We start from the raw sequence: 26,119 nt of genomic DNA on the forward strand, positions 1-26,119 counted from the left end.
AGGACAGGCTAAAACGGTTTCTTATAATAAGCAAAGCGTTCTTGAGGGTACACGGGAATTTTATCTAGTCACTTTCATCATGTTGGTTCGATTTGTGCTCGCTACTTTGATAATTTGATATGTGGGTGGATCGGTGCTTAGGTGATGTTCTTACTTGAACAAACCTCCTACTTATGATTAAACCTCCCGCAAGAATCCACAACTACGAGAAAATTACTAATAATAAATTCTAACCATAGCATTAAACTCTAGGACCCAATCGGTCCCTTGCGGAATAACGCATAAACTAGGGTTTAAGTTTTTTCACTCTCGCAACCCACCATCTAATTGCTATTCCACAATGCATTCCCTTAGGCGCAAATATGGTGAAGTCTCATGTAGTCGACGTTCACATGACACCACTAAGGGAATAACAACATACATACTATCAAAATATCGAGCACATATCAAGTTCACATGATTACTTGCAACATGATTTTTCCCATGACCTCAAGAGTAACTACTCAAAAATGATAAACATGCTCATGATCAGAGGAGTATTAAATAGCATCATGGATCTAAACATATAATCTTTCACCAAATAAACAATATAGTAATCCACTACAAGACGTAATCAACACTACTAGTCACCCCCTAGCCCCAATCTATAGTTCCGGTAACAAGATTGAATACAAGAGATGAACTAGGGTTTGAGATGAGATGGTGCTGGTGAAGTTGTTGATGAGATTGCCCTCCCCAAGATGGGACAGTTGTTAGTGATGATGACAACGATGATTTTCACCTCCGGGAGGGAAGGTCCCCTGGTGCCCCCCTTCTGGTGTTTATTGGCTCTAGTATTTCTTAAATAATCCATAAAAAATATCAGTGAAGTTTCAACTCATTTGGAGTTGTGCAGAATAGGTGGCCTGACGTAGCTTTTCGAGGTCCAGATTTCCACCAGCCGGAATTCTCCCTCTTGGTGTGTTCCTTGCAAATTATGAGAGAAGAGGCAATAGGTTTACTCTAAAAAGAATTATTATGGATAAAAACATCAAAAATAACAGTAAGAAAACATGATGCAAAATGGTCGTATCATACCTCTACAAGACTAGCTCTTTAATCAAAGTTGGTTAAGTTTCCTAACCATAGACATATGTTGTCATTTGATGAATGGGATCACATCATTAGGATAATGATGTGATGGACAGGACCCATCCGTTAGCTTACTATAATGATCGTTAAGTTCTATTGCTATTGCTTTCTTAATGACTTATACATATTCCTTTGACTATAAGATTATGCAATTCACGAATACCGGAGGAACACCTTGTGTGCTATCAAACGTCACAACATAACTGGGTGATTGTAAAGATGCTCTATAGGTGTCTCTGAAGGTGTTTGTTGGGTTGGCATAAATTGAGATTAGGATTTGTCACTCCGAGTATCGAAGAGGTATCTCTGGGCCCGTAATGCACATCATGATAAGCCTTGCAAGAAATGTGACTAATGAGTTAGTTGCGGGATGAAGCATTACGGAACAAGTAAAGAGACTACCCGGTAACGAGATTGAACTAGGTATCAAGATACCGATGATCGAATCTCGGGCAAATAACATACCGATGACAAAGGGAATAATGTATGTTCTCATTTCCGTTTGACCGGTAAAGATCTTCGTAGAATATGCAGGAACCAATATGAGTATCCAGGTTCCGCTGTTGGTTATTAACCAGAGATGTGTCTCGGTAATGTCTAAATAGTTGTCGAACCCGTAGGGTTTGCACGCTTAGCGTTCGATGATGATTTGTATTATGAGTTAGTTGTTTTGGTGACCGAAGATTGTTTGTAGTCCCGAATGAGATTACGGACATGACGAGGAGTCTCGAAATGGCCGAGAGGTAAAGATTGATATATTGGATGATAGTATTCAGACATCGCAATGGTTCCAGAGTGTTTCGGGTACTTTTCGGAGTACCGTGAGGTTACCGGAACCCCCCCCCCCCCCCGAGAGATGTAATTGGCTTCATGGGCCAGAGGGGAGAGGCAAGGCAGCCCACAAGGGGTGGCGCACGCCCTCCCATGGGGAGTCCACATTGGACAAGGGGTGGGGTGTGGCCCCCCTTTCCTTCTCCCTCCCCCTCTCCTTCCCCCTTTCCCCCTCCGAAAGGAGGGGGGCGAATAGGACTAGGAGTCCAAGTGGGTTCCCCCCCTCTTGGCGCGCCCCTTGGCCGGCCTCCTCCCCTCTCCTCCTTTATATATGGGGGCAGGGGGAACCTCTAAGCTCATCAATTGTTTCTTAGCCGTGTGTGGTGCCCCCCTCTACCGTTTACTCCTCCGGTCATATTGTCGTAGTGCTTAGGCGAAGCCCTACGGGGATCACTCCACCATCACTGTCATCATGCAGTCGTGCTGACGAAACTCTCCCTCGACACTTCGCTGGATCAAGAGTTCGAGGGACGTCATCGAGCTGAACGTGTGCTGAACTCAGAGGTGCCGTACGTTTAGTACTTGATCGGTTGGATCACGAAGACGTGCGACTACATCAACCGCGTTAAACTGACATTCCGCTTTCGGTCTACGAGGGTACGTGGACACACTCTCCCCCTCTCGTTGCTATGCATCTCTTAGATAGATCTTGCGTGATCGTAGGAATTTTTTTGAAATTGCATGCTACGTTTCCCAACAGAAATATGAGGCTATATGTAATCATGCATATAAGATATCAAAACTCAAATAACTTTCATGGATAAGATATATCTGATCATAAACTCAAAGTTCATCGGATCCCAACAAACACACCGCAAAAGGAATTACATCGAGTAGATCTCCAAGAGATCATTGTATTCAGAATCAAAATAGAGAGAGGAAGCCATCTAGCTACTAACTACGGACCCGTAGGACTACAATGAACTACTCACGCATCACCAGAGAGGCACCAATGAGGATGATGAACCCCTCCGGGATGGTGTCAAGAGTAGATCTTTGGTTTCTGGAACTTGCGGTGGCTGGAATTGTGTTTCGTTGACTCCCCTAGGGTTTCCGGATTTTCGCGGTATTTATGGAGCAAAGAGGCGGTGTGGGATGATACGTTTCCAACGTATCTATAATTTTTTATTGTTCCATGCTATTATATCATCAATTTTGGATGTTTTATATGCATTAATATGCTATTTTATATGATTTTTGGAACTAACCTATTAACCTAGAGCCCAGTGCCAGTTCCTGTTTTTTCCTTGTTTTTGAGTTTCGCAGAAAACTAATACCAAACAAAGATCTTCCTCCTATATATTCTCAAATACCCAGAAAACTTCTAGGGGAGCCACAAAACCACTTTCCCACCGCCGCAACCTTCTGTACCCGTGAGATCCCATCTACGGGCCTTTTCCAGCGTCCAGCTGGAGGGGGGTCCGATCCCGGAGGGCTTCTACATCAACACCATTGCCTCTCCGATGAAGCGTGATTCATTTACCACAGACCTACTGGTCCATAGCTAGTAGCTAGATGGCTTCTTCTCACTCTTTGATTCTTAATACAAAGTTCTCCTCAATGTTCTTGGAGATCTATTCGATGTAATACTCTTTTGCAGTGTGTTTACCGAGATCCGATGAATTGTGGATTTATGATCAGCTTATCTATGAATATTATTTGAATCTTCTCTGAATTCTTTTATGCCTAATTTGATATCTTTTCAAGTCTCTTCGAACTATCGATTTGGTTTGGCCAACTAGATTGGTTTTTCTTGCAATGGGAGAAGTGCTTAGCTTTGGGTTCAATCTTGCGGTGCTCGATCTTAGTGACAGAAGGGGAAACAACACGTATTGTATTGTTGCCATCGAGGATAAAAAGATTGGGTTTTTATCATAACACCTGAGTTAATTTTTATGCATCATGTCATCTTGCATAAGGCGTTACTCCGTTCTTTATGAACTTAATACTCTAGATGCATGCTGGATAACGGTCGATGTGTTGAGTAATATTAGTAGATGCAGAATCTTTTCGGTCTACTTGACACGGACGTGATGCCTCTATTCATGCTCATCGCCTTAGATATCGTCATAACTTTGCACTTTTCTATCAATTGCTCGGCAGTAATTTGTTCACTCATCGTAATAATTTGTATCTTGAGAGAGGCCTCTAGTGAAACCTATTCCCCCTGGGTCTATTTTACATCATATTAGTTTCCCGTCAACTTGCCAATTTCTGTTTCCATTCCATTATTTTGCAATCTTTTACTTTCCATTCCATAAACTAAAAATACCAAAAATATTACTTTGCCGTTTATCCATCTCTATCGGATCTCACTTTGCAAATAACCGTGAAGGGATTGACAACCCCTTTATTGCGTTGGGTGCAAGTTGGTGTTTGTTTGTGCAGGTATTCGGTGGCTTGCGCGTTCTCTCCTGCTGGATTGATACCTTGGTTCTCAAAAACTGAGGGAAATACTTAGTCTACTTTGCTACATCAACCTTTCCTTTTCAAGGGAAAAACCAACGCAAGCTCAAGAGGTAGCAGTTAGCAGAATGAAGAAGTGGGAAAAATTGCCTAGCTCGGCAAACAGGCGAACCAATCATGCCCCCTGCTCATGGTGTCTAGCGATATCGTCACTTATCATCCGGGGATGGTGCCCGGTAGCAATCCTGCTGATTACCTGAGCGATCATGTAGAGTTTGAAACAATGGAGGTGGACGAATTCAGATACCAGTATAGGCAGCCTCTCGTCAAACCTGATCGTCATCCTCCTCTAACAACGATGATGCGAGGATTCCATGCATGGTACATGAAAACCTTCAGCGAGTCAGGGAAGGATACTTTGACGACGAGAATTAAAGAGGAGCACGTCCTTTTGGAATGGATCTGTTTTCTGTTGAATTTGACAAGTTATTCTAGTTATACAATCAAAAGTCCCTCGACAAATCACTATTGACTTGCTACTGTATGTAAGTACTACTTCTGCAATTAAGTCTCTATATATAGCTTAACTCTTTCATTGCATGTATATATAATTATCCTCACTATATTATGCAGATTGAAGATCGTCGAATGCAGAAAAGCACAAATCTATGACATTGGGTTCATTAACCCAAATGTCATACATGAATGGACGGTTAAACACAATGTCACAGAAACCGAGGACAACTTGCTACAATCGTTGCTTAAAAATCAAAACAAAGAGAAAATACTCTTTCCTTACAACTTCAAGTGAATGTTACTGTCTTGTGCATATTTAGTTTCCCTTATTACTCGAGGTTATAGTAATGTAATTGATGAGTTATGCATGCATGCACAGCTTCCACTTTATTCTGCTAGAGATTAAGCTTGAGCAGGGAGTAATAACCGTCTTAGACTCGAGACGAAAAGATCCCTAGGACTATGCGGATATGAATGAAATGCTCTAGAAGTAAGTTCAATCGATCATTATCGCATCATATCGGCAACTCTGTTCATATCCTGATATCAAGTAATTATTTTCTTTGTCTAGCAGGGTTTGGGAAGAGTTCACCGCAATTGTTCTGGCACTGCCGGCGGAGCTGCAATTTAAACACACGAAATAAGTACTACTAGCTAGTTCCGCGCATCTCCCATTGATTCTACTTTCATCAATACCATTTATCATGCTTGATTATCAGTTTGATTGAACTCTATTTCTCGTAAAGTGCTTGTGGCAGGAATGCGGGAATGATTTTTGTGGATACTACGTTTGCGAGTTCATCTACAATGCCACGACCTCTAAGCGTGGTTGCTCTGAGAAACAAAATGAAGTGTGAGAGCAATAATATTCATAATTTTATTTTATTGCCATCATTTGTGTTGATTTTCATTCATATATATGTATTGACCCCCTTCTTCAAACTAGATGTGGCAGATGCGGGAAGCACTCCTACCACATGATCACATACGAGCAATTCAAGAGGAATTGGTGGGATTCTTTCTGGACCATGTCATAAATAAAGCCGGAGAATACCATGTGGAATTTGACATTAGATATTAGGGATTGTAAGAGATCTTATATTGTACATATGTAGCTAGTAGCGTCGGATAGTTATACGAAAACTTGTTGTTCGACCAATCTCTCGGAGAAAGAGAGGTCGACCACTTCTCTCTGTATATGTTCATGAAGATCTTGTGTACTTAATGGTTCCTTCATTTGCTTACTAGCTAGCATGTCAAGTTCTCTCTATACGTATAGTAGCTAACGTCGACCAAGCACGGAGAAAGAGAGGAAACGTCTCTCTATTAGCTAGCTAACGCCATATGAAACCCCTAAATTAACCATCCACCCCCCCCTTTCAAAAAAATCAAAAAAACCAGCTTCTGCCAGCTGTTGACGTGTGGATGCCTTTTTGTCCCGGTTGGTGTTACCAACCGGGACTAAAGATCCTCCTGCCTGGGCGCCCCGCAGCGGCCACGTGGAGCCCCGTCTATCCCGGTTCATAAGCGAACCGAGACTAAAGGTTTTGGGCTTTAGTCCCGATCCGTTAGTCCCAGTTCCAGAACCGGGGCTAATGGGCCTCTAGAACCGGGACAAATGGGTCGTTTTCTACTAGTTTGAGCATTCAAACTTGATGCTCATTGCATTTCAATGGTAGAAAATATTAACAAAAGCATTTCAATATATCTTATATATAATCCTATCATAACTAAATTTGGAATACAAGTCTCTCTCTCTCTAAACTAGTTCTATTAACCACTTAGTAAATAAACTAGTTCTATTAAACTCTTACTAAAAACAATGCAATGTAAGTGTTCTACTCTATTGAACACTTACAAAAATTTCTATTACCCTAATTCTACCCTAAATTTTGATAAGAAAAACTTTTATTAGTAAATTTAATACCTAAATATTTCTATTATTAAAATTTCAAAAAACAGAGGGAGGTGGATGGAGTAGGAATGAAGGGAGGGGTGAGTGAGGGGAGGAAGGGAGGAGGAGGACGGATGAGGCAGGGAGGAGGAGGACGGACGAGGGAGGGAGGGAGGTGGGAGGGAGGAGGCGGGAGTGAGGAGGGAGTGGGAGGTGGAAGGAGGGAGGGAGGGATCGGGAGAGGGACTTGGAGGGGAGGGACGTGGAAGGAGGAGGGATGGAGGAACTACCTCGGTGGAGGAGGAACAGGAGCGGCGGCAGCGGCGGGTGACGATGGTGGTAGGGGAGGGAGGTGCACTTCAACCTTATTGCAAAGAAGGTGTTCGACTTCTGTGGACATGAGGTCACCTCGACCTAGGTGTACAACCACCTGAGGAAGTGGAGAGCGAGGTGGATCACCGCATCCAAGCTGAGAGACCTCAATAGTGCTTCATGGAATGAGGAGACCTGCTCCATCCTTCTGGAGGCAGAGCACTACCAAGTCTACATTGCGGTTAGCTCACAAACCACGCCATTCTGACAAACCTGCAGTTTAATCCTATTAACCATTGCCATACTAACTGAACTCTCTGCCCTATGTCTTCCTAGGCTCACCCCAAGGACACGGAGTTCCTCAACACCCCTATCCAGAACTACCACCAGATGCAGCAGATTTTCTCCTTCAGGGTGGCAACCGGCAAGCATGCCATGGGCTCTGGTCAGCCGCTGGGCTCGCTGATTCCCGAGTATCCAGACACCCAGGAGTCAGACACCATCAAGGTTGATCTTCCTGAGAAGGATGGTGAGCACATTCCTATGCTTGATATGAAGAGGAAGCGGATAGGCTTCATGGAGGAGGAGCTGAGCGTCTTCGGCAGCATGACTGAGGTAGTGAACGAGGTAGCCACGGCCATCAGGGAGAGCAAGAAACTAGACGTCCACCTTGAGCTCTACGGCGCCATCATGGAGCAGATTGGCTTCATCCCTGAGGCTCTCATGGTGGCTCAACCACCTGCTGGATAACAAAGTGCGGGGTGTTGGGTTTGTTGCCATGGGAGAAGCCCATAGGGTGCTTTGGCTGAGGTCCTGGCTGGGCAAGCACTACTACTAGTGCTGCTTCTACTGCTGGCGACGGCGTGCATGATCCTCGACGGCGATGGTGACAAGGACGACGATGACAATGACGATGTGTATTTTGTTTAGTTAGGGCTTGAAAAGAATATTATGGTGTATATATTTTGGTGAGGTGGTATATAGTAACGCCTCACAGTGATCACAAACTTGTGGTGGTAGGATTACACCCTCTTTTGGATGAGTTGATAGGATGAGACCAAAGTAGTGGTAGGTTGAACTTGCTATGATCATGCATGCTTACTAACGCTCTTCTACTCCATTGCTTGCTCCTAGAGCTCTTCATTGCTTGCTATTTGTGTGTTCCAATGCTTGTTGCTTGAACTTATTGCTCATTTGCACTACCAGGGCAAGTGGCATGTCGTGTTCGAAGGTAGGATTCCCGGGGTTTACAGTTCATGGGAAGCTTGCAACAAACTATTTTTAGGGTACGGTGACAGCAACCACATAGGAGGGTTTAACACTAGGAAGGCAGCAGAAGATGCTTACTCCAAGTATGTGTGAGAGCATTCATAGAGCAAGGTTGAGGTTGGCAAGGTGGATCGTCTATTAGGGATGAAGGACTTCATCATCTTCGCCCAGTTCATCGTCATGGCTATGATGTGGCGTTGGTGTGCTCGATGTGATCATGTGTAAGGTGTAGTAGTATTGGTAAGCTCACCAAGTAGGGGTACAAGGTGAGCACAACTCTATGCTCATATGTAACCATACAACATGCACTCGTGTGAGGACATACAATGCTAGCAACCAAACGCAGTGCGTAGAGGCGTCACCACGATGCAGGGAGAGGACATGCAGGCAACCAATCAACATGTAGATGTTGGTATTTTTCTTGTAAATGCTCAACGAGGCCCAACTGGGACAAGTATGCAAATGGGCAAAAAACAATGCGAGCAACCAAACGCGTCCCATATGATCAGCTTGCAAATCTTGGTTCCCTAAAAAAAATGGCAACAGTTGGTGGCAGCAATCGAGAGATATGTGGTGAAATTTCTTGTTGGACTTGTATTTGCATATGCTTGTGTAGTTATTTGTGGTTTTTCTTTCCTGTTTTCTCTCCTTTTTGAAAAGAAGGATAGCCCCTGCCTCTGCATTAGGACCATGCATACAGCCATATATTATTAATAGTGCAACATCCAGCAGCTGAACGCCATCGACCCCGAAATAAATCGGAAAACAAACCCTGAGGCCATATACCTCGCGATAGTACCTCCCCTAGATAGCCACTAATCCCTATGATACAAGACACAACATAACCAAACAATACAGAACTCCTACTCTAAGCTTTCAATAAGGAATTGTCGCATGTGCCGATGATGGCGAGTTCAGCACAAGGTTGAACTCCAGATTCACATCCCCAAAGCCAAGCTTCAATCCACCACCTTCAGCAAGGACACAACACATGCGAGCGATGACATAGTCTGATAAGAGATCTTGTGTTTCCACCAGAGTGCATAAACTCATCACTGAAGCCGTCTATACCATCTGCCAATATCCGTCTACCGACATCTCGATAGCCGTATACCTCTGGAGGAGACAACGGAAGACAAAGACATCCCAGCCTATTGCCTCCCGCTACTATCGCACCACCTTCGATCCAACAGCAATAGGCTAAACACAACACCTCCTCAAAAGCCACTGTACATCACCTGTGGGTAGCAACCATGACTTGATGTCTTCGTATAAGAAGTTGTGCATAGCATCCTCCGGTAGTGCATCCACCGGTGCCTTTACCCGCTGGGCGATAGGCACCGCCCGTCAACTCCGAAAGAGGCACATGTGTCACTCGCCGAGCCACATTGATATCGATTTATTGATGGAAGGGACGTCCCATACCGCCACCAACCTTAGAAGGCCATCACCACCTCGAGATCCAGACTCTGAATCACCCACACGATCCCGGAGTCCATGGTCGTGGATGAAATGGGGCCGCCTCCCCAATTCCGGGCGCTACAGGGAGCACCCACCATTGTGCCAACCGTTGTCATCTCCCATACAACAGCAACTGCCGCCGCGATCCCGCAGCACGCGTCGTCGACGCCGGAGGAAGCTCTGGCTGGCACAAGAGTCCTACGACGTCCCCGGGTGTGGGATCCCAAGATCCGCCACCACCGGCGCCGTCACAAGGACCCACCATCTAGCTCATCATCCCCGACGGAGGGGACGCAGTCGCCGCCATGTTCGGATACCTTTCGGAGTCGCCACCGCGTACGCCAAGACCGGATCCTGGCTGGACGCCGCCGCTGCCACCGGCCACGCCCAGGCCCACCTCCATCCTCTGGCCATCTCATCCCGCATAACCACTGTGCCCTTATGGATCGAGGAAGAATCCGCACATCCGCCGTCGGGGAAGGAGGAGCAGCCCTCCGCCGCCGCCGTTGAACACACAGGCTCTACCCGGCGCTGTCCCCCGGCGGCAGCAGAGGGGAAGGGGGGATGGGATCGAGGTGGCTAGGGGCTAGGGTTACACCCCATGATCGCCCTGGATGGGCGAGCGACGAGGGGGTATGAGAGGTTATTTATTTAAACTATTCATTTAAACTGGTTAAAATAACTATAAAACAATTAGAAGTCTGAGAAATACTATTACTGCTACACATATCTATCTATCTATCTATTTATACCTCTATACCTATACCTACCTACCTACCTATACTAATTAGTCACTTCCAAGAAATTACCACGTTAATTAGATTTTATGGGCCGTTAATCCGGTGGGACCGAATTATAACGGTGTAGATCGACTCAGGGGAAAAAAACTCACGTATCTCTCCAATGACCCAATGAACTCAGAGAAAAAAAACTCATGGACATATATTTCTCCCTTGACCCAACTCTCTCTATCTCTCACGTGTCTCTCTAATGATAAAAAAGAATCACGTAGGTCTCTCCCGTGTCCCAAGTCCCTCAATCTCTCGCGTATGTGTAACAAACTCTATTTCCCGTGGCACAACTACCTAAATCTATCACCGGATCTCTCACATATATCTCTAACAAACCCTCAAATCAACCCTACAAAAGGGTAAAAAAAACTGCCATATCCCTAATCCTACGAAAAGAAAAAACATTCTCCTAATGTCACCTACGCCGCCGCAAGATCCTCCCCCGCTGACATGATATTAGCACCGGCGCCACCGGCCGTCCTCTCGCTGCTCTTGCTAACGAGTTTCAGGTGAGTGGCACAAGTCCAATATGAAATACTCCTCGGCTGCAGTCTCACACAGGCGAGAACACATGCACATGGAAAGCCATGCGCCTGACCTCCATGTTAACCCCTGATCTCCATGTTATGCCCAGCCATGACTCAAAATTGAAAGAGAAAAGATTCATTTGTTGTACTTCATGCAGTCGTCGGTTTGGGAGGCCGTCATGCTGTTGTGGAGGGCTCCAAGCGTACTGCCGCAGTATTTATACGACTACCCTCCCTGGTGCATCCCGTACAGCCGTACTTGCCTCCATGTGCAGGAAACTAAAGGTAATTGAATTAGATGCATTTGTTCTACTATTTACTTCAATTAATCGCTTCCTTAAGCACACATATGGCTGCTGCGTGGTGATGAATTTAGTATTTAGGAAAAGCATATCATGCGTATGTCCACAATGACTTCCCTGCAATATGCTGACTGGACCATCGACCGAGCCGTCGGACAGGGCGGCGCGCAGCTCTACATGCTGGATGAAGGGACGGCCATATTTTGTCGCCTGCGCGCATTGCCAGGCGAACGAGTTCAGATCGATCCTCCCTGTATCGCCATCTTTGCCAAATCCTTTTCCACCATGATATCCGCCGCTCGATCCAGACACAACTCACGTCCACGTGATACTCACACCGCACCCAGCAATCAATCCTATGGCATTGGCCGTCCTGGCGCTCTTATTGCCGATTGGTTGCTTTCCAACTTAGCACTTGATTGATGTTCTAGACAGATATGCAAGTGACAAAAGTTTACTTGATGGATCCTCTCAAAGCGATGGACCATCTGTTGGTGCAAGCAGACTACACGTCAGATGCCAGTCTCGCACGCAGTACGGACATACGGTGTACTGCCCTCTGTGGATTACGTCCTGTTGAGATGTACGTATGTGAGCTAAAAAAATCAATTGATCTCGGCAAGATGTGCAAGTGCACAAAGATGGCTTGATCTATTTTCCACGGCTGCAGGCGCACACACACATGAGAACAGCTGAGAGGTATCTAATCAATTGGTATACACAGTGGTACATGCTTAGCTAGCTGTTCATATTTAGCTACTAATCATACTGACACTGTAACCGGCCGTCTCTAATCAATTGGTATATACAGTGGTAGATGCCTTTCTCTTAATGAAATGAAATCAACGCTGGCTGTTTTTCTTCAAAAGAAACAGTGGTGCATGCACGCTGAGGTATCTGATTAATTCGTGTCCATATTGATATTACGTAACTGTATCTATAATGAATGCGTAGATTGATAAATAACCATTGCTCTTAGTATTAAGCCTGTATTCATGTGTTGTTGATACATAACCATTACTCTTAGTGCTAAGCCTGTATTCATGTGTGTGTACTATGTCCACCCAGCAGGTAGAAATTCGCCATGTCGTTCTGAGGAGGATTCTCCCATCCGCAAGAACGGACCAGCAAAAATCTCAATCAACCATACTTATAGTGAGAACCGGTACTATTATGTCCTGAAAATAGACTTTTGTAACTTCTTATGCTTTTCAACACATGAATATAATAAAGCTTATGATATGAAGTCCAATATGAAATCCTCCTCGGTTGCAGGCACACACAAGCGAGAACACAAGCACATGGAAAGCCATGCCCCTGATCTCCATGTTATGCCCAGTCATGGCTCAGATTGAAAGAGGAAAGATTCATTTGTTGTACTAGATGCAGTCGTCAGTGTGGGAGGCCGTCATGCTGTTGTGGAGGGCTTCAAGGTTAGGTTCAAAGTAATCAAGGAAGAATGAGTGCTGCCAAGAGCTTCAGCGAGATTGATGCATTGCCTTGCATGTGGCTTTCCACTAATTTCTCCTCTTTAAGAACAATATATGTTGATACGATTTCTTTTGTATTTCTTTTTGATCGTACAAAAAGGAGCCTGCAAATCGGTTCCTTAGATATTATACTGAGTCAGTGTTAGGTAATAGTTCAAATATTTGTGTTCTACTTTCACAGAAAATAATGAGAAAATCAATGCCAAAGGACGTTTCAAATGCGGCAGCTGCGGTGTTGAAAATAATGAGAAAGTAATCGGGTATGCTCCCATGTGGCACCACGTCATGAAACTTTTCAGGGATGCATTCTAAGCAAATATTTTAAAAAGAAATTCTAGCTATCTTTCAGTAGAGGGCTCTTGCTTGGTTCTGGCAGGAAAAATCTGATTGCTGTCATACAATGTGCAAGTGTACATATTGTACACATTTTTCTGATGATTCTTGCAATAGTGGAATAAATATTCATAATTCTTACATGCACGCCCATGTAAAGATTTATTATTCAGCCTTTAGGTGTACATTGAATTATTTGTGTGTGCATTCTAAAATAATTGTTATTATATGCCTTTTTACCTACCATTTTATGGCTTATATTTCTAAAGGGTATTACACAGAAGATTCCCTAATTTAGTTTCTCAAAATCATATTTAACTAAGTGTTGTTTTTTTCAGGTGAATACATATCTTTGGAGGATTCTCGATCAAGAAGCGAGGTTGCTCGACTGATTTCTTACGTAAGCATAACCATGCAAAATTAGTGTAAGTTGTTTAAATTTAAAAATAGTACAGATTTAATTATTGTTTCATTATTCTGATGCTTAAGAAAGTTAGACTATTACTACACAAAACTTTATTTCTAATGTGGCATGTGTAATCTTTTCCTTTTGTTTTGAAATAGTTATGTGCGGTAATTCATTCTGAAAGATAAGAGCAGGCTTATCTGCCATTATAGAGGGCATCCAGCTTAAAATAAATTGTTTAAATGTGAGATTACATTTTAAATTCATTATGAAAGACATGAACAAACCAGTATCAATGAGTCTACTACAGTGTTATTCGAGTAAATAGTTTTATGGCACTATCAATGATTCTACTGCAGTGCTATTCCAGCACATGAGTGAGAGGGTGATGATTTCTTACTTCTATTACTGAACATGTAATGTGGCTTTGCTAAATGTTTATATCGTTCGGTATGTGCGATGTGTGTGCAAGGCATCGACTAATGTAGTAGCATCATTGAAAACAGCTCCGAGACACAAGCTAGGCATGGTATATTGAACTTGAAAAGTGATCCATGACAGATGGCGTAGGGACTCTGCTCTTGGCCTCTTAGTTGACACAGAGAACGCAGGTGTAATAAGGAAGTACATGCCGAAACCAGTATGCACAAGGCCTTCAACCTTGATGTATACATGTGAATACATTGTTGTGACTTGGAAAAGTTAATGCTTGCTTCCGAATATTTTGTCATATGGTGGTCTTCTTAAAACCACAATCTCATTATTCCTTTTCATTGGAGCTTAACTAACCAACGAATTTCTGATTTGCTGCTTTCAATTCTCAGATATTTTTTTCACTGAATATTTAATCAAATGCAAAGGATTCACATGTCATACTTTTGTATTATAATTGATCACTTCGAACGAGATTTAATTTAGAAATCGCCATGCCCATCAGGTGTTCTTATAAAGCAATGCCGCTGTGGTGTAGACAAACAAAAGTTAGATGTCTCTTGATGTTGGCAACAAAGTTACTTGCAGGTTACCAATTTATAAGTTTGGAAGGTAAATATGTGAGATTTCACATTATGAACCCTTATTTTTGTTGCCGCATATGTTATATTACAAGTGTTCACCTTGATTTGTTTTGTTCCTTTGCCCTATTTTAAAACTTCTATAATTTTATTTCTGTGTGGAAATTTTATGTGAACCAACAACATGTGATATGCTTTCATTGTTGCTTTCATTTGGCATGCTATATTTGAGAGGAAAATAGTGTGTAGCACATTTGATGCAAAACATTAGATAAAATTTTGATGTAGTTCATAAATGCATAAGCAATAACTGAATCACACAATATGGTTGATTAGCGCTGCATTATTTGTCCTGAAAAATAGGGCATTTTAGAAACAAGCATACTCCTAAACATGTGTATTTGACCATTATTTGGTGCATACAATTATTAGTTAAAACTATTTTCGTGAAAATTTAAATGGTAGGTAAAAAGTTAAAGAACACATGTGCATAAACTGACACGCTAAGTTTGGTACACAACCGAAATATGATCAAGAAATCTGGGGTTGTTTTCTTGACATGTATAGAACATAACACATACATAGACAACCTAACTCGGAACTACTTTGATGGTAATAACTATAAATATATTTTCTTAATATTTATATCAAATAGGCATTTATTACATTAGCCCGTGCAACTGCACGGGCTGACGTCTAGTATAGTTAATCGAAGAATACACATATATAGACATTCAGGGTGGACGCAGCGAGCGGGCTTTTTGGCCCGCTCGTGGCCCGCATAGGACCGGACCGAACGGTCCGGGCTCGCTAGCAAACTTGGTCGGTCCGGATTGGAAAAGTAGGCCCGCTCAGCACCTCGGTGCGGTCCGCATTTTAACCGAGCCGCTCGGTCGGACCGAGAACTGCCGCCGGCGACGTGGGCGCTGCGTCGAGGTGAGCATCCTGGCTCGCTTTAACCAGTCGAGCCTCGTTCGCCTGTTCGATCTCTGCATCACTGCATGCACCGCGGCTACACATACATGGTGTTCTAGTTCGCCGAGAACAGCCCGTTCAACGAGTAGCTCCACGTCCATGGAGGCGAGATGATGGGATGGATGACCCAGCACGTAGTCGGCATCTGCACAGGCACGCACGGCGAGCGGCGGCACACACTCACGCCATATGTCGTTCCTGCGGTGACCGCGGTGTCAGTTAAAAGTTGTTGTCAAACATTCAGTTTCGTCAGGAGTAATTGTACTGTTAAAAGTTCAGCTTCGTCAGTTGGAATTTTCTTCAGTTTGTGACTTGGTCAGTTGGTCTTAGGTTGTTAGCGCAGCCCGTCGCTTTAATCGGATCTTAGGATGGCACGATACTAAAACGATCCTAGCGACGATGCATGGTAGCGGGCAAGGAACGCTGGGATGGCAGAAACAGCAAGGCCCGCACACAGAAAATTGTGGGTGTTTTCCTTTCCTTTTATTCCGTCTAACAGATAACAGAAACCGCAAAAGAAGCGAGGTTCGATCCGTTAATTAAGGCGTCATCCCACGACTATCTCCACGTCAAAATTGATCCACTAATCACGGCAATGCAACCACACACGAAATCGTGGGCTCATGGACGCGCTAAAATACTTGCATGTAACGGAAAAGCTGCAGCAACAAACATGAGCGGCTAACAGATGCGCCCTGGCCGGCGCCACCGCGTCTCGTCGTCGCCGATCTCGACCATGCAGTTGTCTTCATCATGTCCAGGTGCTCGCCGGAGTCGTCTGTCGCCGCTGCCGTGGTCACCACGTCGCCGCCGCCGCCGCCATGGGCGGTCCTCTCGGTCCGGCCCGAGCTTTACCTCCGCCGGTCCGGTGCAGGAAAAGGAGACCGCCGCGCTGCTCGGTCCGGTCCGGTTCGGTCCGCCGCCGGCCGGTCCAAACGGCGGCTCGGTCAGGGACCGGACCGGCCCGGACCGTGTCCACCCTGATATATAGTATATGGCGCGTCAGTTTAGCACAGCATGCACACTAGCCAGGCGGCCACCAGCTACCCAGGTAGGCGAACGCCTCGCTGGTGCCACCAGGAAGAACTGGGGCAAGATCCCGAATGCTCTGAAGGTCTGCGTTTTTTCTCCATGAGAGTGAAGACTGTCAGTTCAGAAAATTCAGTTTCACCACCTTTAGAAAATTCAGTTCGTCAGTTTTCTCAATGTTTCAGCTGTCAGTTAATTTCTCGTGCACGTGGGCGCTCACGCATGTCGTCCACTTTGTCAATTCACTCACGCACGTAGTGTTGAGTTAAACTCTGTCGTACTAAACCTGTCACTTAGTTTTTTCAGTGCGAGAAGCACGCTAGTCCGTGTTGCCGCTGAATAGGCAGTGGTGTTTAACCACGGAGAGATTGACCACGATGTGTCTGTGCGATGGCACAGTTATATCGAATAGAGGGTGATCAGTTTGATACGAGCTGAATAAAAGGAAGAGCAGAACATACGCAGACAGTTGTGCGTCGCAGAATCCTCTCCACATACTTAATGCGTTCGTGCGTGTCTTCTTTCTCTTTTAATTTCTCGCGTGACCTCCTGTGTGTGGTGATTCAGTGATTGATCTAACACGTGGCCCACCTCGCTGCTGCATGCGCGCACATCAACGCCGATGGCTGGCCAGTCCATTCGGTCTGGCCCGGGCTTCGCCGTGGCTTGTCCGGTCCCTAAAAGTAGGACCACTATGTTGCTCGGTCCGGTCCGGTCCGGACCGCGGGCGGCCGGTCCAAACGACGGCTTGGTCAGGGACCGGACCAGACCGTGTCCATCCTGCGTCAAGATGGCTCGCACTGCCTCTACTAAGCTCGTGCTGGTCGCCCTGGTGGCGGGCTGGCGGCACTCCTCCTTGTTGCCTCCGATGCTGCAATCTCGTGCAGCCAGGTGAACTCCGCCCTTGGGCCCTGCATTTCCTATGCACGCGGCAGCAGCGCCAGCCCGTCTGCGGCCTGCTGCAGCGGCGTTAGGAGATTGTCCAGCTCAGTGCGGACCGCCGCTTGCAAGAAAGCGGCGTGCCAGTGCATCAAGAGTGCTGCCGGTGGGCTCAACGAAGGCAAGGCCACAGACATCCCCTCCAAGTGCCGGGTCAGCGTCCCCTACAAGATCAGCTCAACTGTCAACTGCGATAACATCCAGTAATCGATTGCTTGCCGCCATCATCGCCGATTATAGCTCCACCGATCGATGCTGAGTACATTCAGGTTACCAATATACTACATATACATGAATAAATGCTCTGATCTGATCTCCATATGAGAGAGAGGACTACGTACGTGGAGGCAACTCTGCATGGCCGGCCACTGTAGTATCGATGTTTGGTTGTTCCTTCGCTCCCTTTGAGAAAATAAAGGAGTATGTTTTACCATGTACCATGTGTACTTTTGATATACTAGCAAAGAGGCCCGTGCGTTGCACCGGGAGAAAAAAAACTTACACTCTCTAACCCAATGCGTAACAACTACATTCACCGCATCACTGAGATATACTGACTTCCCCTCTCTATCAACGAGACAATCCTAGTAGCTTCAGTCATGTAATGTATGAACTGCTGCACTTAAATCATAAAAGCATGGAACAACTGACTCGATGCATTAGATTTGTGTTGGTGTCCATTGCAATCTCTCTCTCTTTTTTTTTACATAGACATGTGCATCCCATCAGACATAGACCAACGGAAGAAAAAGAAAAAAGAGCCATAATTACATATCATTGCTTATAAATGACATGTTAATTGTCATTGTAAAGAATTAGTTAACTTAAATATATCTAAATTACCTTCTTAAATAATTCATCAAGTGTAATGAGCCATTAACTTCATCAGTGGATATATTATTAATAGCCTAATATCATGAGGATCATACATGTATGTACACAAACTAAACAAATTGATGAAGAAGTTGAGGTTTAATTGGTAAGTTAACAGGTAAATACAAATTGTCTTTTGACCTTGCTTGCACGCTAGACCTATAAGCTTAGACCAACTCCAACTGCTCCTCTATCTATAAAATACCGCAGTTCTTGTAAAGTGTCCATAACTTCAGAGGATCAAGTAAAATAACCGCAGTTTACGAGAAGGATGGCATACAGAGAGCTTGCACGCCGTAAGCTATATGTCACTGTGATGAGATAACACCATCTTGCCGCCAAAAAAAACACCATCATGTGAGTGCATAGCAAGCTCTAAAAATGATTCATCTTTTAACATCAAAGCTGCGCAAGGGTAGCTATGCAAAAATAATTCTGAATGTGATGCGGATGAGGTGACCGTGTTGCTTAACTGAGAACAGACATGACGATTGTATCGGCTCTCCATATAGCTGTCCGGCGAAAGTTGTTGCGGATGCTTATGCAAACTTGCCGGGCGCTTCAGCAAATTGATGTCTTCGCCTTGTGCTCATTTACCGCTGGGGCATCTCCAGCTGTTGGCCCCCCCAGGACGCATAAAAATCGCCCCTTGAGGCGAGCCGGCGATACAATCGGCGCTGGAGGCGGTTTTGCGCCCAGTCGTTGCCCCCAGCTCGTCCCCAGGCATTGAAATTGGCCCACTTTGCAGCCTAATTTCGGCGAATAAAGGGCCCATATGGGCGAGAATAGGCCCATATTCAGCGTGGTTTCGCCGTGTCTTGGCGTTCAATTATCAACACAATTATTTCTTATCACATATTTCATCACAGAAAAATCAAATACTTCAACAAAATAGTACAACAACAAATAGTTCAATGCAAATTATATAGTTCAACAAATAAAAACTCGTATTTCATCACAAGGCGCCCCCCTTGAGCTTCCATAGATGCTCAATCAGATCTTTCTGCAGTTGATGATGCACCTGTGGGTCTCGGATCTCCTGACGCATACTGAGGTAGGCAGTCCAAGTTGCCGGTAGCTGGTGATCAACTTCGGCTAGAGGACCCTGCCTGTATTATGGTTCAGTGTCAAACACTGGGTCTTCTTGCTGGCTCTCGATGATCATGTTGTGCAAGATGACACAGCAAGTCATAATCTCCCATATTTGATCTTTGGACCAGGTCTGAGCGGGGTACCGAACGACAGCAAATCGAGATTGGAGCACACCAAATGCCCGCTCGACATCCTTCCTGCAAGCCTCCTGAAGCTTCGCAAACTAGGCGTTCTTGCCTCCTGCCACAAGGTTTGAGATCGTCTTCACAAATGTCGACCATCTCGGATAGATGCCATCAGCTAGATACTACCCCTTGTTATATTGGTGCCCATTGATCTCGAAGTTCACCGGAGGAGAATGGCCCTCAACGAGCTTGGCAAAAACAGGAGAGCACTGCAGCACGTTGATGTCATTGTGAGTTCCTGGCATACCAAAAAAGGAGTGCCAAATCCAGAGGTCCTATGTGGCTACCGCCTCAAGCACCACACTGCAACCGCCTTTGGCGCCTTTGTACATCCCCTGCCAACCAAATGGGCAATTCTTCCATTTTCAATGCATGCAGTCGATGCTTCCAAGCATCCCAGGAAATCCTCTTGCTGCATTCTGGGCTAGGATCCGAGCAGTGTCTTCCGCATTGGGTGTTCTCAAGTATTGTGGCCCAAACACTGCCACCACTGCCCGACAGAACTTGTAGAAACACTCTATGCTGGTGGACTCGGCCATGCGCCGGAAATGCCCAGCTGCTGTGGGAGGGGCTGCCGCGGTGAAGCGCTGCTATTTTCCAGCGGGGAATGGCTATCTTGCGGAGCAGGGCGGCGGTTGTCGCCGGGATATAGCTAGTGGTGGCCGAGGGCGCGGGGGGTGCGAGGCGAGCCGGGGGAAGAAAACCTTGACTTTTCTCCTGCCGGTGTGGGCCGGGCGTGCTTTTCCTTAGCGCCGGAGCCCCCAACTGCTCCCCAGGGCGCCGGGTTCCGCCTGTGACCGCCGGGCGGAAAAAAGGTCCGAACCGGCGATTTTCGGCGTCCTGGGGGCGCGATTGGGCCGTTTTTTCGGCGCCAGCGCCGAAAAAATGGCCTGAAGGGCCCTGTTGGGGACGCGGCTGGAGATGCCCTCACCCAAGGTAGGTTGACAGGCCAGATTCCTACTAACCGAGTAGCGAACTATTAAAAAGAATACTGAATTGCGAAACAAGCCACCGAGCTGGACCGAGCGGAAACAGGCTTGGCTTGTTCGCAAAACGGGACGATATTTCCAGCTCGCCTCGGCCTATTACCTTGTCGGGCCGAGCCAGAAAGCCCGTTCGGACGTCCAGCCCTAGCCCCCATTTCGTCCTCCCATCGCGAGTTAGCCTCCCAGTACCGTCCTCGATCCTGGGCGTTGGCCACTTCGAAATCGGGTTGAAAATTGAAAGCCCAGGTCCCTCCCCGGCCGTCAGCGTAGGCCGCGGATCCGGTAGTGTGAGCGGTGCTAGTTACCAACTCGGAGGAGCGGGGATTGTCTCGCCAGCATCTCGCCAACCCCGACGTCCTCCACCCGTCTGAATAGCCAGTCGACCTTCATGGCACGTCGTGGACCCGAACATCTTCGTTTAACTTCAGGCTCGATGTAGGTCGCACGTAGCTTATAAACGAGTACTTTCCATCGGAGTCATGGGCGCAGGTACCAAGCTGGCTTTATTCTCATCATGTAGTATCCGGCTAGACAGCAAGCAGCCACTGTGATGTATTGATCCTAACTTGGAGTTGCACGTAGGAGGCTAGCTTTCACAACGACCGGCCGGCCGAACAAGTACGTACTCGCATATGTATGGAAGTTGCCGGTTCTGACGCACACATGCGAGAACGAGAGGTCGAGATATTGCAACGGGAACGTGTCGTTCCTGTAACTTTATTGTTTTTTATCAGGATACAAATTACATGGCATTATGGTTTTTAAAGAAGACAAATCTAACTACTATAACCCCTATTCGGTGATTGCACCTAGTCCGAGCCGGCTAGGAATCACAAACATGATTAGCTCTAACATGCTCCACCTTCCTACACGGCCAGTCAACCTTTGTTCGGCCAGCCGATACTACTTTAAAATCTACTTCCTTTCGTTATCTATAGAAGATCTGCTTTTAAATCTCGGCCATCAATCTTTATGACTAAGCAAAATCAACGAATATAAAGGGATGACGTATGGAGAAATATGAAAGCCTCCGTCCTTTATTATTAAGTAAAGAGGTAAAAATGAAGATAAAGGTTGATCATATATTCTGCTCTAATAGCGTGCGTCGTTATTACATGTGCATAACTGGGAAAACATTTCATTAATTCCATTTTCTTTCTCCAACCAACAAAACGTAGGAATGGACTCCACCCAACTCACTAGAACGCAACCATGACTTTGCACTCTCTATTTGGTTCCTCAAACAAATCCTAAATCCTTGAGAGATAGGGATGAAGGTCACACAGAAATTTAGTGGATGCGACCACAACTAAGAAGTCCTACTGGTTTAATTGTAAGAAGTCAGAGTATCTGGGGAAATCCCTTGGAGCACATGGGTGCTGCTACCCTGAGAAACAAAAAATAATCTCGTAATTATCGAAAAAGCCAGAAAATCACAAAACATTTTGGATACAAACTTTTTTGTATCAGCTCTGTATAATAATTGGATGTCAAAAACTAAAAGCTCAGTATAATGACTGAACGAAAATGTCCTTCATTGAAAAATGTTGTGCTGATAGAGACGAACACTACTAGGACAAGGGTTATAGATAGGATTGACACTAATGGCGCACCAGAAAAGTAGTGCGCCACTACTATATACTAATGGCGCACCTGTTGGTGATGCGCCATTAGTGTGGAAGACACTAATGGCGCATCAGACAAAAAGTGCGCCACTAGTGATATTTTTTTTCATTTTTACATACATACTAATGGCGCACCGGACAAGGAGTGCGCCAGTACTGAATTTTTTTTATTCTCTTTTTTGCAAAACAACTAATGGCGCACCGTGTCACAGTGCGCCATTACTAGTTTAAACTAGTAATGGCGCACTACTACGCGGTGCGCCATTAGTATGTATATATTTTTCACTACTACACGACTATCTCGGTTACGGTTATCTCGCGGGGCAGGTAGTCCACGGATTTTCTGGATGCGTAAGGTGCATGGATGACACAACGTACCGCCAGCTAGATAGAGATCCCGGGTCTTCGAAAACCCTGTTCATGGGACATCGACGTCCCCCTCGCCGCCGACGATCAACCGCACCTTCCCCCGCTCCACCGCCGCCGATGATCAACTGCACCCTCCCCCGCTCCACCGGTCGCCGCCGCCGATCCCCGGCCCGCACCCTCCCCCACTCCACCGTCGCCGATGACCCACCGCACCCTTCACTCCACCTTTTTCATATTCATAAATATTTTCAAATAACAAATTTGAACATATTTAAAAAAAAATATTACTGTTTTTATAAAAAAATATTACTGTTATGATTTAAACAAGTTTGAACATATTTAAAGACAAATAAATATCAAACAGCATTTTAAATGCATAAAAATAAAAATTGGGGAGCCTGAGAATCGAACCCAGGACCTCCAATGTGTGTGCTGCGTGCTAACTAGTCAGGCTAGTGGGCGGGTTCTGATGTAGATTGGGTTAGATTGGGCGGGTTCTAACTAGCCGGCTCGAACTGTAATAAAAAAACATTCTAATGGCGCACCGCTGCTGGGTGCGCCATTAGTAAGCTTCCCCCCCCACTCCACCTATTCCCATCCCTCCCTTCCTCTCCACTCGACCTAATTTGCCCCCTCCGCCCCAACCGTACGCCGCCGCCACGCCTGCACGGCCCCTCCGTCCCCTCCGTCCCCTGCCGCCGCCGCCCCGACCCCCGCCCCCGTGCCCCCACGCCCCCACCACTGTAGCTCCCCTGCGCCGCCGCCCCCACGCCCCCGCGCCTCCCACCACTGCAGCTCCCCCGCGCTGCCGCCCCCACGCCCCCTCGCCCCCCACCACTGTAGCTCCCTCGCGCCGCCGCCCCCGCGCCCCGAGCCGGTGGAGGAGGACCAGGAGGAGGACGAGGAGAAGGAGGAGACGACGACCGCCAGCTCAGCCAGGCCACGCGATGTCGCCGTCCGCGCGTTGCTCTGCCCTACCTCAGCTCAGCCAGGCCGGCGCCGTGTACTCCCTCGACTGCAGGTGAGCCCCTCCCCTCCACTTTCTTCTTCTTCTTCTTCCTCTTGCCCTCAACCTCTGCTCCGAGTCTCGACCACTGTGCAGGGCCCGTCCATCTCCGGCGAGCTCACCACACCGCGCGAGCTCAACGACCGCTGTGCAGGGCACCACCACGCAGGTGACAGTTAGGTACAGTTACAGAAAATGGCTTGTAAATAGGGTTAGGGTTTGGGAGTGGAGATCATGGCCTTGGCTTGTAAATTGTTGTTGATTCTCAAGTAAATTTTTCTGTTAGGTACAGTTAGGTACAGTTACAAAAAAATTGACACGGAAAGGTTGTGTCATGCATCACAGGATTTGTAGGAGTTCTTGGAGCCACAAAAATAACTTTAGAACCCAGAGAGGCCTCAGACTAGCATCATAGGCAATAAGATCAGGCAACATCTGTTCTTATTAGTTTAATAGAAGAGAGAGGGATGGAAAAATAGACAAGAAAGCAGAATATAGCCAAGACAAGTAGCATATATTCTTAAGCAGAGTATAAGGATAGCATAGAAGAAATAGACATGGTAGCACCCAACTGAACATCTACTTTTGCAGAACACTGCACTCCACTTACACATGGTATTTTTATGCAAATAGGACACCATACCCACAAGCACTTGGGCTAGTATCATTAGCAGTGCTGCTGTAAGTATATATAACATCAGTAACATGTAACAACAAGTATAAGTAGCTATTACCCAAAGGTCAGCCAGACCAATGGGAATAGACAGAATTAAGTAACCAACTCCAGGAACTAGAGTAGCATATTCAGTTAACTGAATCCAAACACCCTTTTTATCCTTCAGTTTATGCTGTACGATAGTCAAGATGATCTGATTGTCTGTAGTTCTCATCTCACAGCCATTCTGAAGCACTCGAACCGCGATGTCTTGAAATATCCCACCACAATTTGTTTAAAAAAATGTTTGTTTGCACCTCATCTACTGCTTGCTTCATATTAAGCCTGAACCATCACACTTGCTTAGCATATGATGGGGTCCAAAATCTGTATAACAGTTTAATTTTTTTGCATGGAAAGGTTCACCCAAATTGCCATTAAGAGAAACCAAAGCTCGCTACAAAGTCTCGAATACTAATCTTTATAACTATGTGCTTTCTTTTCTATATTTTTTGACAGGTGGCACATATGTTTCTTATGCCATATTTGTTGGTTTTTCTGGAGGGTGATGATGTCATGTCTCTACAGTAGATCAAAATAAATGGAAGTTTAAAAATATGAGAGAAGTCGTCTTGACTAATTACATGTTTATGTAAAAAAGAATAGCAGGGATATTTTACAACTCCTGTGTGTGTAGTTCCTTGTTTTTACTGTAGTTGTGGCTGCTTTCTTCTTGTATCATAAAAATATCCCTGTTGCTGTATTTGTGATGATGTTGTACTTGTGATGATGCTACTTGTGATCTTCTGAAATGACCCATTGGCGACTTCATTACGCGGGGATAATGATTTTGCAGGTACCCCGAGAGGCCCTTGAGTTTGCCAGAATGTCGATTAACTTCCGTTCCGGCAAATTCGGGTACTCCATATGTCCTATTTTCAGCAAAGGTCATGCTGAAATTTTCCGTGAATTTTAGCATGACTTTGCTAAAAATAGGACATATGGAGTACTTGCGACTAATGCATGTTATCATGCATGTTTTATGATTTGCTGTAAGGGTACTAATTGGTCTCTTCTGCTGCTTATCAGAGATGGCGGGAGGCAGCCACCGCCGCTCTGCGACACCGCAGTATGAGTTGGATGCTTCCGAGTTCTTCACTATCATACTTGGCACTTCAATATCATCCATGACGCGGGTATATAAAACGAGAGATCTCCCCTTCACCCTGAAGGAAATATGCCCTAGAGGCAATAATAAAGTTATTATTTATTTCCTTATAATCATGATAAATGTTTATTATTCATGCTAGAATTGTATTTTCCGGAAACATAATACATGTGTGAATACATAGACAAACAGAGTGTCACTAGTATGCCTCTACTTGACTAGCTCGTTAATCAAAGATGGTTATGTTTCCTAACCATGAACAATGAGTTGTTATTTGATTAACGAGGTCACATCATTAGTAGAATGATCTGATTGACATGACCCATTCCATTAGCTTAGCACCTGATCGTTTAGTATGTTGCTATTGCTTTCTTCATGACTTATACATGTTCCTACGACTATGAGATTATGCAACTCCCGTTTACCGGAGGAACACTTTGGGTACTACCAAACGTCACAACGTAAATGGGTGATTATAAAGGAGTACTACAGGTGTCTCCAATGGTCGATGTTGGGTTGGCGTATTTCGAGATTA

At 45.5% G+C, this 26,119-nt stretch overlaps 1 protein-coding gene across 3 annotated transcripts; it reads left to right on the forward strand.

Moving 5' to 3' along the window:
• Positions 1-10,979: 10,979 nt before the first annotated feature.
• LOC123057719 (uncharacterized) lies at positions 10,980-14,505 on the forward strand. Of its 3 annotated transcripts, XR_006426933.1 has the most exons (5): positions 10,980-11,120; positions 11,297-11,423; positions 12,512-12,605; positions 12,716-12,873; positions 13,602-14,505. XR_006426933.1 is itself a non-coding variant. In XM_044480631.1 (4 exons), the coding sequence occupies exons 1-4, from the start codon at positions 11,062-11,064 to the stop codon at positions 12,793-12,795; spliced, it is 363 nt and encodes a 120-aa protein (XP_044336566.1). In that variant the 5' UTR covers positions 10,980-11,061; the 3' UTR covers positions 12,796-13,228. The 3 variants fall into 3 exon arrangements, 2 of the variants coding, with proteins under 2 accessions (XP_044336566.1, XP_044336567.1); XM_044480631.1 differs by lacking the exon at positions 13,602-14,505 and having other exon boundaries at positions 12,509-12,605; positions 12,716-13,228; XM_044480632.1 differs by lacking the exon at positions 13,602-14,505 and having other exon boundaries at positions 12,716-13,228.
• The last annotated feature ends 11,614 nt before the right edge of the window (positions 14,506-26,119 follow it).

This window comes from Triticum aestivum, chromosome 3A, assembly GCF_018294505.1.
Source record: "Triticum aestivum cultivar Chinese Spring chromosome 3A, IWGSC CS RefSeq v2.1, whole genome shotgun sequence".
Classification (NCBI taxonomy): Eukaryota; Viridiplantae; Streptophyta; class Magnoliopsida; order Poales; family Poaceae; genus Triticum; species Triticum aestivum.